The sequence below is a fragment of the Pantherophis guttatus genome, chromosome 17 (assembly GCF_059756535.1).
Source record: "Pantherophis guttatus breed Tessera chromosome 17, ASM5975653v1, whole genome shotgun sequence".
NCBI classification, from domain to species: domain Eukaryota; kingdom Metazoa; phylum Chordata; class Lepidosauria; order Squamata; family Colubridae; genus Pantherophis; species Pantherophis guttatus.
The window spans coordinates 7,276,242-7,292,037 of NC_142079.1; the positions used below are offsets into that span (position 1 = coordinate 7,276,242).

Consider the following 15,796-nt stretch of genomic DNA (forward strand, 5'->3'; position numbering starts at 1 on the left):
GGTTCTGTCAATAGTTCATCCAATTCTGCCTCCTTGAGCATCTTCAGTCCCTCTCAAATTGCCTACAACTGGACTCTCCTTTGTTGATTCTGTTGGTCTAAAATGTTGGGTGTTTTTTTTTAAAAAAAAAATCTATGGTTTTATAGGGTTAGAGTTAGGATTAGAGTTAGGATTAAGGTTAGGTCATAACTATGATCCCCTATGTTCTCGTTCTTCCTTCTCATCCACCTCCTTTAGGGTCATGAAAAAATAGATTTAAACATGCTATTTATATTTGATGTAGGTTACGATGCTTTTCTTTATTGTGACAAAGAGAATCTGGGCATCTGCTTTGCCCAACCCCTCAAAAGTACTTTGAGGCTTGGGTGACATAACCAGCAGAGGTCAGGATTGCCATGTTTTGCAAACTTAGTCTGAAATTTTAGTCCACCGAGTTCTAGTTTAAGGAGGTTCCTAATTCAGGCTGTCAGTAGCAATGAGAAAATGTGATATTTCCCTTCTCAAGGGGCACAAGTGGCAGAAAACAGATAAAAGTCAAAATATAACAGAATGCATGGGAAAGAGTGTGAATAATAATCAATATAAATAAATAAATAAATGGATTGAGCCTCCTTTTTATATTATGGTGGGACACCAGCTCCATCCTTAGCAGTTCATGTGAGCTGAATTTTTTTTCTACTCTTGGAGATCCCATGGGATGAGCACAATGACTTTTCAGGAAAACATGAACTTGTAACCTAACATAGATGGTTTTCATTCCTAACATCCCTGAAGGCCATAATTTCCCTGAAAGCTGAGAGGGATCAGTCTCAGCCTGAACAAGGAAGGATCAAGAAGATAAATCTCATGCACGCTATCTACATCTCAGGTGAGCTGAAGTCCTTCTCAAATGTTCTCGCTCAACAAAACAGGATGGTCTCCTCAAAGGCTGCATCAGCATATCATGATACTCAAAGGAATAACAGAGTTGGAAGGGACTTTGGAGGTCTTCTAGTCCAACTCCTTCTCAGGCAGGAAGGAACCTTGAAGGGAAGGTCTTTCCTTTTAGCTGAAGGAGGCTTTGACATCTGAGGAAGGTTCAATGAGCAGGCAGATTATTTGCATGAATTTGAATTCCTCACTGGCAAAAGGCTTAAGAGCAGAGACAACAGATGGATCTGCAGACAATTCACTTCTGACCCCATCATCCACCATGGCTTGGCTGCCTCTTCTCATCTTCTTCTCTTCCTTTTTGGGTAATTGATATTTACTAAAAAAAGAAAGAAAGAAAACCTGGGTCTTACACTCTTCCTCCATCACCTAAAAATTCAGAGAAGTAGTTTCTCCTCTATTTCTTTGACTTCTGATTTCTGTTCCTACCATACATTTCTCCTAGGTCCAATTAAAATCATGCTGATTGAATCGTTCTGTCATCTTTGCTTTTTTTCCAGGGAGTTTTTCCCAGTTTGTCCTGAATCAACCAGCTTCTGTGTCTGGATCTCCTGGAGGGACAATCCAAATCTCTTGTACTATAAGCAGTGGAACAATTGGATCACAATATTCCTCCTGGTATCAACAGAAGCCTGGCAGTGCCCCCAAAACCCTTATATATTATGATAGCAGCAGAGCCTCTGGAATCCCAGCACGATTCTCTGGTTATGTTGAAAACCCTAGAACATCTGCTGTCTTAAGCATCTCCAATCTTGAGGAAGAAGATGAAGCTGATTATTATTGCCTCTCTTATGAAAGCAGTGGCAAGTCCACAGTGCTACAGTCCCATTGAAGAGCTGAACAAAAACCTTGTGCAGGGGAACATCAATATGCATGACTAGCCAACGTGTGACATCTTCTTCTTGGTTCCTCTTAGCCTTCTCAAATCCTCAGGTGCTTCCTTCCTGCTGTCACACCCACTTAGACTCTGAGGGGTCTGATTGTATCTGAATTCGAGAAGGGTGTTATAATCGGCGTGGGGTTTATTGGTGCATGGAATGAAAGGGATCCATTGAATTAGGGATTATGAATCATTTATCATAGAGATTCACCCAGATCATTTCTAATAATAGTTGTTTGGAGACAAGAGCCATATTCTGGATCTTTAGCCCACATTCCAGCTACAACCTAGCCTCGTCTCCTCTTCTTCTCTGTCCACTCTGCCATAGTGATGGAAAAGTTTTGACTGTTTAACATCAACCCTTCTGATCTGGAGCACTCACGTTTTGGTTCTTATTGATCAATTCTGATCAGAGAAGCTTCTTTGGAGTCCTTCAGTCTTCCGTTTCCCATCTAATATTTCTCTGCCCTTTGGAATTACCCCCCTTGGACCGAAACTTTCTCTTTGCTTCCTTTCAGATCTTTTGGCCCAGGTTCTCCTTAATCCTCCCCCTTCTCTTTCAGCATCCTACAGAGAAACAATTAGGATTTGTTGTACCAAAATGAGTGGAAATATGGGAGATTAATACAACTCCTGGGATCAGCAGTGCCCTCATCCGAAACATGAGCAAAATAAGAGACTCTTTAGAACCTTCACACATTTTTCTGGCTCTGTCAATAGTTTGTCCAATTCTGCCTCCTTGAGCATCTTCAGTCCCTCTCAAATTGCGTACAACTGGACTCTCCTTTGTTGATTTTGTTGGTTTTAAGTGTTGGGTGTTTTTTCTAAAAAAATCTATGGTTTTATACGGTTAGAGTTAGGGTTAGAGTTAGGCTTAAGGTTAGGTCATAACTATGATCCCCTATGTTCTCGTTCTTCCTTCTCATCCACCTCCTTTAGGATCATGAAAAAATAGATTTAAACATACTATTTATATTTGATGTAGGTCACGATGCTTTTTCTTCATTGTGACAAAGAGAATCTGGGCATCTGCTTTGCCCAACCCCCCAAAAGTACTTTGAGGCTTGGGTGACATAACCAGCAGAGGTCAGGATTGCCATGTTTTGCAAACTTAGTCTGAAATTTTAGTCCTCAGAGTTCTAGTTGAAAGAGGCTCCTAATTCAGGCTGTCAGTAGCAATGAGAAAACATGTCATTTCCCTTCTCAAGGGGCACAAGTGGCAGAAAACAGAGAAAAGTCAAAATATAACAGAATGCATGGGAAAGAGTGTGAATAATAATATAAATAAATATAAATAAATAAATAAATAAATGGATTGAGCCTCCTTTTTATATTATGGTGGGACAACAGCTTCATCCTTAGCAGTTCATGTGAGCTGAATTTTTTTTGTACTCTTGGAGATCCCATGGGATGAGCATGACGTCTTTTCAGGAAAACATGAACTTGTGATCTAACATAGACGGTTGTCATTACTAACATTTTTGAAGGCCATAATTTCCCTGAAAGCTGAGAGGGATCAGTCTCAGCCTGAACAAGGAAGGATCAAGAAGATAAATCTCATGCACACTATATACAGGTGAGCTGAAGTCCTTCTCAAATGTTCTCACTCAACAAACAGGATGGTCTCCTCAAAGGCTGCATCAGCATATCATGATACTCAAAGGGAATAACAGAGTTGGAAGAGACTTTGGAGGTCTTCTAGTCCAACCCCTTCTCAGGCAGGAAGGAACCTTGAAGGGAAGGTCTTTCCTTTTAGCTGAAGGAGGCTTTGACATCTGAGGAAGATTCAATGAGCAGGCAGATCATTTGCATGGATTTGAATTCTCCACTGGGAAAAGGCTTAAGAGCATAGAGTACAGATGGATCTGCAGACAATTCAGTGTTGATGTTCATCACCAACCATGGCTTGGCTTCCTCTTCTCCTCCTCTTCTCCTCCTCTTTTATGGGTAATTGATGTCTTGGGATTTCTACTAAAAACTGCTGTGATTATAGCCTTCCTCCTCATAATTCAGAGTACCACCTCCTAATTTCTGTTCCGACCACACATTTCTTCTGATTGAAATGAAGATTGTGCTGATAGAATCTTTCCTGTCCTCTTTGTTTTTTTTCCAGGGACTTTTTCTCAAGTTGTCCTGACTCAACCAGAATCTGTGGCTGGATCTCTAGGAGCAACCATCCGAATCACTTGCACTATAAACACTGGAACACTTGATACGGGGGATTCCTCCTGGTATCAACAGAAGCCTGGAAATGCCCCCAAACTCATTATATATGAAGATAGCAGCACAGCCTCTGGAATCCCAGAACGATTCTCCGGTTCTATTGAAAACTCTGAAACATCTGCTGTGTTAACCATCTCCAATCTTCAGGCAGAGGATGAAGCTGATTATCATTGCCTGTATATATAGGTAGTGGCAAGCGCACAATGATGCAATCTCACTGAAGACCAGAACAAAAACCTTCCACCAGGTGATGTCCGATAGGCATGACTTGCAAATGTGTGACATATTGTTCTTGGTTCCTCTTAGCCTTCCCAAGCTGTCAGGTGTTTCCTCACTCCTGTCCCTCCATTTTAGACTCTTGGGGGTTTGATGGTATCTAAGTTTTAGAAGGATGCTGCAATTGGACTGGGACTTTATGGTGGGTGGATGGAATGGGATCAGTTGACCTGTCATTATATCTCATTTAGCATACAGATTCACTCAAAGCACTTCACATAATATCCCATTTGGACAACAGCCCTATTGCACGTCTTTATTCAACATTTATTCAACATTCCAACTATGGGCTTGCCTTCCTTCTCCTGATCTTATCAACCTTCTGATCTGGACCCCCACTTTTTGATTCTTATTGATCATTTTTGTTCAGGGAAGCTTCTTCTGAGTCCGTCACTCTTCCCTTTCAGATCTAACATTTCTCTCCCCTTTGGAATTACACCTCCTTAGTGGAAAATGTTCTTTACTCTTTCCTTTCTTTCAAGATTTTGGCCATGGTTGTCTTATATCATGGTGGGGCACCAGCTCTTATCTAAGTATGGTAGTCCATGCAGCCTCTGAACTGATTTTTTGTCAACCCTGATGAGCATTGCAGCACTGCAGGCTTTCTGGAAAACATACATTTGTAACCTAACATTGTTGCCTCTCCTAACATCTCTAAACTGGGCCAAAATTCCCTTGGATTGCTGAGTGGAATGATTCTCAGGCTGAACAAAGAAGGATGAAGGAGAGAAAGAGAGGACATTTCTCATGGAAGCTTTGTCCTCTGCAGCTGCTCTGACCTCCTTCCCAAATGTTCCCACTCAGTCAAACAGGGGAGTGTCCACAAAAGCTCCACCAGCAAATCCGAATGCTTGAAGAGAAGGAAACTTCAAAGGATGATCTTTCCTTTTATCTCAAGCAGGCTCTCATATCTGAGGAAGAATTGATGAGCAGCAGATCATTTGCATGGATTTGAATTCCCCACTGGCAAAAGGCTTAAGAGCAGAGAGCACAGCTGGATCTGCAGGCAATTCAACCCTGACTTCCACCATGGCTTGGCTGCCACTTCTCATCCTCTCCACTTACTTTATGGGTAATTGATGACTTGGGATTTCTGCTAAAAATGACTATGACTTTAGATCTTTCCCCATCTCCTAATAATTCAGAAAAGTGGTTTCTCCTCTACTTTGACTTTCACATTTCTGTTCCTACCACATCTGTCTCTGTTGCTTAAGTGAACATTGTGCTGAGTCTTTCCTGTTCATCTTTGCTTTCTTTCAGGGACTTTTTCCCAGTTTGTCCTGAATCAACCAGCTTCTGTGTCTGGATCTCCTGGAGAGACAGTCCGACTCACTTGTACTATAAGCAGTGGAACAATTGGATCACAATATTCCTCCTGGTATCAACAGAAGCCTAGCAGTGCCCCCAAACTCCTTATATATTATGATAGCAGCAGAGCCTCTGGAATCCCAGCACGATTCTCCGGTTCTGTTGAAAACTCTAGAACATCTGCCGTCTTAAGCATCTCCAGTCTTGTGGCAGAAGATGAAGGTGATTATTATTGCCTCTCTTATGAAAGCAGTGGCAAGTCCACAGTGCTACAGTCCCATTGAAGAGCTGAACAAAAACCTTGTGCAGGGGAACATCCATATGCATGACTAGCCAACGTGTGACATCTTCGTCTTGGTTCCTCTTATCCTTCGCAAATTCTCAGGTACTTCCTTCCTGCTGTCACACCCACTTAGACTCTGAGGGATGTGATGGTATCTGAATTTGAGAAGGGTGTTATAATCAGTCTGGGATTTCCAGGTGGATGGAATGAAAGGGATCTGTTGAATTATTGCTTCCTTTCATATCTTTTGGTGCAGGTTCTCCTTAATCCTCCCCCTTCTCTTTCAGCATCCTACAGAGAAACAGTCAGGATTTGTTGTGACAAAATGAGTGGAAATATGGGAGATTAATACAGTTCCTGAGATCAGCAGTGCCCTCATCAAAATCATGAGCAAACTAAGGGACTCTTTAAAATCTCCACTCATTTTTCTGGCTCTGTCAATATTTGTCCAATTCTGCCTCCTTGAGTATCTTCAATCCCTCTCAAATTGCCTACAACTGGACTCTCCTTTGTTGGTCTTAAATGTTGGGTGTTTTAAAAAAAATTCTATGGTTTTATAGGGTTAGGGTTAGAGTTTCAGGTTAAGGTTACGGTCATAACTATGTTCCCCTCTGTTCCCATTCTTCCTTCTCATCCACTTCCTTTAGTGTCATGAAAAAATAGATTTAAACATGGTATTTACATTTAATGTAGGTCACTATGCTTCTTCTTTATTTTGACCTCTGCTTTGCCTAACACCTAAAAAGTACCTTGAGGCTTGGGTGACATAACCAGCAGAGGTCAGGATTGCCATGTTTTGCAAACTTAGTCTCAAATTTTAGTCCTCAGAGTTCTAGTTGAAGGAGGTTCCTAATTCAGGCTGTTAGTATCAATGAGAAAATGTGAAAATGTGTCCCTTCTCAAGGGGTACAAGTGGCAGAAAACAGATGAAAGTCAAAATATAATAGAATGCATGGGAAAGAGTGTGAATAATAATAAATAGATAAATAAATAAATAAATAAATAAATAAATAAATAAATAAATAAATAAATAAATAAATAAATAAATAAATAAATAAATAAATGGATTGAGCTTCCTTTTTATATTATGGTGGGACACCAGCTCCAACCTTAGCAGTCCATGTCACCTCTGAAGTGAATTTTTTTTCTACTCTTGGAGATCCCATGGGATGAGCACAACAATTTTTCAGGAAAACATGAACTTGTAACCTAACAAGGACAGTTTTCATTCCTAAAATCTCTGAAGGCCATAATTTCCCTGAAAAGCTGAGAGGGATCTGTCTCAGCCTGAACAAGGAAGGATCAAGATGCTAAAATGAGGACAATTCTCATGCCCACTTTCTACCTGGGAGGTCTTCTGGTCCAACCCCTTCTCAGGCAGGAAGGAACCTTCAAGGGAAGGTCTTTCCTTTTATCTGAAGGAGGCTTTGATATCTGAGGAAGATTCAATGAGCAGGCAGATCATTTGCATGGATTTGAATTCCCCACTGGCAAAAGGCTTAAGAGCAGAGAGGACAGATGGATCTGCAGACAATTCACTTCCGATGTCATCTCCAACCATGGCTTGGCTTCCTCTTCTTCTGCTCTTCTCCTCCTCTTTTATGGGTAATTGATCTCTTGGGATTTCTACTAAAAACTGCTGTGATTATAGCCTTCCTTCTAATAATTCAGAGATCCATCTCCTAATTTCTGTTCCTACCACACATTTCTTCTGATTGAAATGAAGATTGTGCTGATAGAGTCTTTCCTGTCCTCTTTGTTTTTTTTTTCCAGGGACTTTTTCTCAAGTTGTCCTGACTCAACCAGAATCTGTGGCTGGATCTCCTGGAGCAACCATCCGAATCACTTGTACTATAAACAGTGGAACATTTGGATCACAGCAATCCTCCTGGTATCAACAGAAGCCTGGAAATGTCCCCAAACTCATGATATATCGTGATAGCAGCAGAGCCTCTGGAATCCCAGAACGATTCTCTGGTTCTATTGAAAACTCTAAAACATCTGCCGTGTTAACCATCTCCAATCTTCAGGCAGAGGATGAAGCTGATTATCATTGCCTGTATTATATAGGTAGTGGCAAGTGCACAATGATACAATCCCACAGAAGACCTAAACAAAAACCTTGCAGAAGTTCACCTCCGATAAGCATGACCTACAAATGTGTGACATATTGTTCTTGGTTCCTCTTAATCTTCCCAAGCTGTCAGGTGTTTCCTCACTCCTGTCTCTCCGTTTTAGACTCTTGGGGATATGATGACCTCTGAGTTTTAGGAGGATGCTACAATTGGACTGGGATTTTATGGTGGGAGGATGGAATGGGATCAGTTGTCTTATGACTGCATGATTTAGCATCTAGATTAACCAGAACGCTTCTCATAATGGTCCATTTGGAAATACCAGACATAGTGTCCACCTTTATTTCACTTTCCAGCTTTGGGCTGGTTGTATTTCCTCTTCTTCTTATCAACCTTCTAATCTGGATACCCACTTTTTGGTTCTTATCTTATCTGATCATTTCTGTTCAGGGAGGTTTTTCTGATTCTGTCACTCTTCCCTTTCCGATCTAACATTTCTCTCCCCTTTGAAATTGCAAGTCCTTGGTGGAAACTGTTCTTTACTCTTTGCTTTTTTTCAAGATTTTGACCCCGATTGCTTTGAATCAGCCCCCTTCTCCTTCAGCATCTTTTGGAGAAACAGTGAGAATCTTTTGTACCAAAAGGAGCAGAAAAAAATTGAAATTAATACAACACCTCAGATCTGATATATGAGCAAACTACGAGATCCTTTAACATCTTAGCTCAGTTCTCTGGCTCTATCAACATTTCTTCCAAATTTTGTCCCCTTGAAATCCCCAAACATTCTCACATCATTTACTCTCCTTCATGGTTTTGTTTGTCTTCAACTTTATATTAAAAAAAAAAAACTATGTTTTTCTGGATCAAAACTATGTTTCCCTTCGCATTCCTCCTTCTCACCCACCATCTTTAGAGTCATGAAAAAGTGGGTGCAAATTTGCCATTTCATTTGATGTTGGTTACTATGCTTCTTCTTTATCTTGGGAAAGAGAATCTTGGCACCTGCCCTTCCAACACCAAAACTACCTTGAAGTCATAGCGACATTTCCAGTAGAGGTAAATACCCAATGTGAGGTAACAGCCATAGCAAGCTTTGGGCTAAGTGCCAGAAAATGTCTATTCCTTTTTCCTTGTGAGCCCTATTGTTCCCAAGTGCTGGGAAAATCATGAGCTTTTGCATGAACTAATGGATAAGAAATTATGCTTCTAACACAATGATGGATTGCACATGAACTATGTGTAAAATATAAAAAAAAAGTTTTAGTTAGTGCACAGCATTTCCTTTTCTCTCTCTCTGCCTTGTTTGATTTAAGGCAAAGGATTAAAGATGCCCGGCTTTTAATTTTTGATCAAAAATAAGGCTGAATTTCAATTGCCTCGTGTTCAGAGTGCCTCATGGGGATTTATCTAGATTCTGAGCTGCATAAACCTAACAAGGTTATAGTGACATCACCAGTAGAGGTCAGGATTGCCAAGTTTTCTAAACTCAGTCTCACATTTTAGCCCAAGGAGGAGTTCTGGTTTATGGACGCTGGGTGTTCAGATTAATGGTAGCAATGAGAAAAAATGTTTTCCCTTCTAGATAAGGCTGGCACTATCCATACATTGATCTAATTGCAATGGTGGTTTATAGCATAGAATGGAAAGGCAGAAGGGAGAAACAAAGGATGAGAATCAACTAGACTGAGAAGAGGAATTTACTTCTGACTCATGACGTTCCACCTTGAATTCTTTGTTGTGGAGAAGCATATATGGAATTCATTCCCTCCCCACCTTCTGTAATATTAATTAATTTAAACAAACACATAAATAAGGGCTCCAATTTGTGGGGTCTACTGGATCCCGAATAAGAACCTTGGGATTATTTCTTATATATTGATATGTTGTCTTTCCTGTTAGATATCTTGAGGTCTATGAAGATTCTCAGTCATCCAGATCATGGGTGTCTCAAAGATGCTTTTTTCCCTCCCCAAAAAGGCAACTAGACAATGTTTTTTCCTTGAGGAAGAAATGTTCTTTCCTTGAAGAAGACATTTCCCTTCTCATCCAAGAAACTTCATCAGTTCTGACAGGTCTCCCCACCATCCTGTCAGAACTGATGAAGCCTCTTGGATGAGAAGGGAAACTTCTTCAAGAAAAAAAAAGCATTTCTTCCTCAAGAAAAAAACATAGTCCATTTCCCTTTTGGGGGGAAAAGGCACCTTGTGGTATCTTGATGGCTTTACTATTTTCTTAGAGAAATTATATATAAAGAAATAGAGCAAATGAAGTCCATGGATGAAGACAACCCAATGAGATTAAGAGTAGAGTGATGATTTCACCCTAGGATTCTCCAGTTCATGCCACAAACTCTGATTCAACCAATTTATCTATTCATCTCTAAGCTCACAAATGCCGTATGTTGATCAGTAAAGTACAGCTTAAACCTTTAGTTAACCTTACAGTCCTCCTGTTTGGTAAGTACAGGGATCACCATGGTTTTAAAAGCAACCTCATTTGCATACTAATTGTATTCCTCCCCTCTAGGGATTTAAGAGAGGCCAGGTTGAAGCCAATGATTGATGGATTCATTGAGGAAGATCATCTAATTGTCCACCATGGCTTGGGTTCTTCTGCTCTTCACCATCCTGTCTTTCTTAGGTGAGACCAAGAGAATCAGGGGATAGGTGGAAAAATCCTTTTGATGGTCTCCACGTGGAAAGCCGTGCAGCAAATGCTGGCTGTGGGTTGGGTGCACAGTGTAGATTCACCTTATGTTCCTTCATTCCATGTTCTCTCTTGTTCCCTAAATTCCACATCCTCTTTCAGGAGCCAGTGTCCAGCAACTGCAGAGCCTGAAAGATCCAGACTTTGTAGCTCTAGGAGGGACAATCGTCATGTCCTGTAGATATGGTGGAGGAACCATCACTGACAACAATTACCCACGATGGATCCAGCAGAAGGCAGAGCAGACCCCAAGGCTCTTAATACACATGACCAGCAGCAGGCCCTCAGGTGTCCCAGCCCGTTTCTCTGGCTCCAGGTCAGGAAACACCATGTCTCTGACCATCACGGGGGCCTTGGTGGAAGACGAGGCTACTTATTACTGTTTAGTTTGGATCGGGAACAGGTGCACAGTGCTTGATTCAGATAGAGAAGTGAGACCAAAACCTCTTGAAAGGAACTGAAACATGTTTATTGGTTTGCTTTCCCTGCTAATAAAGAAGACCACCAAGAAATGACAGAATTGTATCTTCTCTCCCTTTTTAAAACAGAAAGATCTGTTTCTAAGCTCATCAACAAGCGGATCTTAGAAACAAGGACAAATGCCAAACATGGTTTGGTGCAGTGGTTAGAGTGCAGTCCTGCAGGCTACTTCTGCTGACTACCAGCTGCTTTCAATTTGGCAGTTCGAATCTCATCAAGTTTAAGGTTGACTCAGCCTTCCATCCTTCTGAGGTGGTTAAAATGAGGACCCTAATTGTTGGGGGCAAAAGGCTGACTCTGTAAACTGGTTAGAGAGGACTGTGAAGCACTGTGAAGTGATATATAAGTCTATGTGCTATTGCTACTATTCTTCCATTTCTCCTTCCTTCCTTCCTCCCTCCCTTTCACCCTCCCTCCCATTCATCTATCTACCCATCTATCCATCCATCCATGCATATATCCATCCATCCATGCATCCATGCATCCATGCATCCATGCATGCATCCATGCATCCATCCATGCATCCATCCATCCATCCATCCATCCATCCATCCATCCATCCATCCATCCATCCATGGTGCTCAATGGTTAGAATGCAGTATTGCAGGCTGACTCTGCCCACAGCCAGGAGTTTGATCCTGACTAGAAAAAGGTTGACTCAACCTTCCATCCTTCTGAGGTTGGTTACATGTGGACCCAGATTGCTGAGGGCAAGTGGCTGACCCTGTAAACTGTTTAGAGAGGGCTGTAAAGCAATGTAAAGCAGTATATAAGTCTAAGTGCTATTGCTATTGCTATGGTTCATCCTGATAAACAATAAAGTCAGTTAGATGGGCAAGGAAGCAAGGCAGTGCCATTAGCCTCCTTTCTTTGGAGAAGCCTTATTAGTTTAGCTGTAGTCCAGGTTGACTGGTGTCCTTTTGCCAATTCAGATTTTCTGTATATATCTAGAACCAGGTTTGATCTGGGGAGAAATCCTTCATCTCGTCATCAACGTTTCAGGAAAACATGAACTTGTAACCTAACAAAGACGGTTTTCATTCCTAACATCCCTGAAGGCCACAATTTCCCTGAAAAGCTGAGAGGGATCTGTCTCAGCCTGAACAAGGAAGGATCAAGACGATAAAATGAGGACAATTCTCATGCCCATTTTCTACCTTGGATGTCTTCTGGTCCAACACCTGCTCAGGCAGGAAGGAACCTTCAAGGGAAGGTCTTTCGTTTTAGCTGAAGGAGGCTTTGATATCTGAGGAAGATTCAATGAGTAGGCAGATCATTTGCATGGATTTGAATTCCCCACTGGCAAAAGGCTTAAGAGCAGAGAGCACAGCTGGATCTGCAGGCAATTCAACCCTGACTTCCACCATGGCTTGGCTGCCACTTCTCATCCTCTCCACTTACTTTTTGGGTAATTCATGACTTGGGATTTCTGCTAAAAATGACTATGACCTAGAGTCTTTCCCCATCTCCTAATAATTCAGAGAAGTGGTTTCTCCTCTACTTTGACTTTCACATTTCTGTTCCTACCACATCTGTCTCTGTTGCTGAAGTGAACATTGTGCTGACTGAGTCTTTCCTGTCACCTTTGCTTTCTTTCAGGGACTTTTTCCCAGTTTGTCCTGAATCAACCAGCTTCTGTGTCTGGATCTCCTGGAGGGACAATCCGAATAACTTGTACTACAAGCAGTGGAACAATTGGCTCAGGGCTTTCCTCCTGGTATCAACAGAAGCCTGGCAGTGCCCCCAAACTCCTTATATATGGTGATAGCAGCAGAGCCTCTGGAATCCCAGCACGATTCTCTGGTTCTGTTGAAAACTCTAGAACATCTGCCGTCTTAAGCATCTCCAATCTTGAGGAAGAAGATGATGGTGATTATCATTGCCTCTCTTATACAGGCAGTAACACGTACACAGTGCTACAATCCCACTGAAGAGCCGAACAAAAACCTTCTGCAGGTGAATACAAATATGCATGACTAACCAACGTGTTACATCTTCTTCTTGGTTCCTCTTTTCCTTCTCAAATTCTCAGGTGCTTCCTTCCTGCTGTCACACCCACTTAGACTCTGAGGGATCTGATTGTATCTGAATTCAAGAAGGGTGTTATAATCGGTGTGGGGTTTCCTGGTGGATGGAATGAAAGGGATCCATTGAATTATGGATTATGAATGATTTACCATACAGATTCACCCAGATCATTTCTGATAGTAGTTGTTTGGAGACAACAGCCATATTCTGGATCTTTAGCCCACATTCCAGGTACAACCTAACCTCATCTCCTCCTCTTCTTCTCTGTCCACTCTGCCATAGTGATGGAAAAGTTTTGACTGTTTAACATCAACCCTTATGATCTGGAGCACTCACATTTTGGTTCTTATTGATCAATTCTGATCAGAGAAGCTTCTTTGGAGTCCTTCAGTCTTCCGTTTCCCATCTAATGTTTCTCTGCCCTTTGGAATTATCCCCTTTTGACCAAAACTTTCTCTTTGCTGCCTTTCAGATCTTTTGGCCCAGGTTCTCCTTAATCCTCCCCCTTCTCTTTCAGCATCCTAAGGAGAAACAATTAGGATTTGTTGTACCAGAATGAGTGGAAATATTGGTGATTAATACAACTCCTGGGATCAGCAGTGCCCTCATCCGAAACATGAGACTCTTTAAAGCCTCCACTCATTTTTCTGGCTCTGTCAATAGTTCGTCCAATTCTGCCTCCTTGAGCATCTTCAGTCCCTCTCAAATTGCCTACAACTGGACTCTCCTTTGTTGATTCTGTTGGTCTTAAACGTTGGGTGTTTTTTTAAAAGAATCTATGGTTTTATAGGGTTAGAGTTAGGGTTAGAGTTAGGGTTAAGGTTAGGTCATAACTATGATCCCCTATGTTCTCGTTCTTCCTTCTCATCCACCTCCTTTACGGTCAATGAAAAAATAAATTTAAACATGCTATTTATATTTGATGTAGGTCACAATGCTTTTCTTTATTGTGAGAAAGAGAATCTGGGCATCTGCTTTGCCCAACCCCCCAAAATAACTTGGAGGCATGGGTGGCATAATCAGTAGAGGTCAGGATTGCCATGTTTTGCAAACTTAGTCTGAAATTTTAGTCCACCGAGTTCTAGTTTAAGGAGGCTCCTAATTCAGGCTGTCAGTAGCAATGAGAAAAGATGTTATTTCCCTTCTCAAGGGGCACAAGTGACAGAAAACAGATAAAAGTCAAAATATAACAGAATGCATGGGAAAGAGTGTGAATAATAATCAATATAAATAAATAAATAAATGGATTGTGCTTCCTTTTTATATTATGGTGGTACACCAGCTCCATCCTTAGCAGTTCATGTGAGCTGAATTTTTTTTCTACTCTTGGAGATCCCATGGGATGAGCACAATGACTTTTCAGGAAAACATGAACTTGTGACCTAACATAGACCGTTGTGATTACTAACATCCCTGAAGGCCATAATTTCCCTGAAAGCTGAGAGGGATCAGTCTCAGCCTGAACAAGGAAGGATCAAGAAGATAAATCTCATGCACGCTATCTACATCTCAGGTGAGCTGAAGTCCTTCTCAAATTTTCTCACTCAACAAACAGGATGGTCTCCTCAAAGGCTGCATCAGCATATCATGATACTCAAAGGGAATAACAGAGTTGGAAGGGACTTTGGTGATCTTCTAGTCCAACCCCTGCTCAGGCAGGAAGGAACCTTCAAGGGAAGGTCTTTCCTTTTATCTGAAGGAGGCTTTGATATCTGAGGAAGATTCAATGAGCAGGCAGATCATTTGCATGGATTTGAATTCCCCACTGGCAAAAGGCTTAAAAGGAGCGAGGACAGATGGATCTGCAGACAATTCTCTTCTGATGTCATCTCCAACCATGGCTTGGCTGCCTCTTCTTCTCCTCTTCTCCTCCTCTTTTATGGGTAATTGATCTCTTGGGATTTCTACTCTAAAATTGCTGTGACTATAGCCTTCCTTCTAATAATTCAGAGATCCATCTTCTAATTTCTGTTCCTACCACACGTTTCTTCTGATTGAAATGAAGATTGTGCTGATTGAGACTTTCCTGTGATCTTTGTTGTCTTTCAGGGACTTTTTCTCAAGTTGTCCTGACTCAACCAGAATCTGTGGCTGGATCTCCTGGAGCAACCATCCGAATCACTTGTACTATAAACAGTGGAACATTTGGATCACAGCAATCCTCCTGGTATCAACAGAAGCCTGGAAATGTCCCCAAACTCATGATATATCGTGATAGCAGCAGAGCCTCTGGAATCCCAGAACGATTCTCTGGTTCTATTGAAAACTCTAAAACATCTGCCGTGTTAACCATCTCCAATCTTCAGGCAGAGGATGAAGCTGATTATCATTGCCTGTATTATATAGGTAGTGGCAAGTGCACAATGATACAATCCCACAGAAGACCTAAACAAAAACCTTGCAGAAGTTCACCTCCGATATGCATGACTTGGAAATGTGTGAGATATTGTTCTTGGTTCCTCTTAGTCTTCTCAAGCTGTCAGGTGTTTCCTCACTCCTGTCACTCTGTTTTAGACTCTTGGGGATATGATGGTATCTGAGTTTTAGAAGAATCTTCTCTCATCTTTTTTTAAAAAAGATCTCTTTTTAAGCTCAACATCAAGTTTG

General features: G+C 41.4%; 1 protein-coding gene across 1 annotated transcript; it reads left to right on the forward strand.

The window, feature by feature from the left end:
- The first annotated feature begins 1,137 nt into the window (after positions 1-1,137).
- Positions 1,138-11,142, forward strand: LOC117657607 (uncharacterized). Its single transcript, XM_087880555.1, has 4 exons — positions 1,138-1,235; positions 1,431-1,752; positions 1,847-1,863; positions 10,784-11,142. The coding sequence occupies exons 1-4, from the start codon at positions 1,193-1,195 to the stop codon at positions 11,140-11,142; spliced, it is 741 nt and encodes a 246-aa protein (XP_087736681.1). The 5' UTR covers positions 1,138-1,192.
- The last annotated feature ends 4,654 nt before the right edge of the window (positions 11,143-15,796 follow it).

Excerpts from the sequence above, each read along its gene's own strand:
- LOC117657607 (XM_087880555.1), top strand. The coding sequence starts at position 1,193 with ATGGCTTGGCTGCCTCTTCTCATCTTCTTCTCTTCCTTTTTGG. Across the intron at positions 1,236-1,430 it reads CTTCTTCTCTTCCTTTTTGG|GGAGTTTTTCCCAGTTTGTC; the intron begins GTAATTGATATT and ends CTTTTTTTCCAG.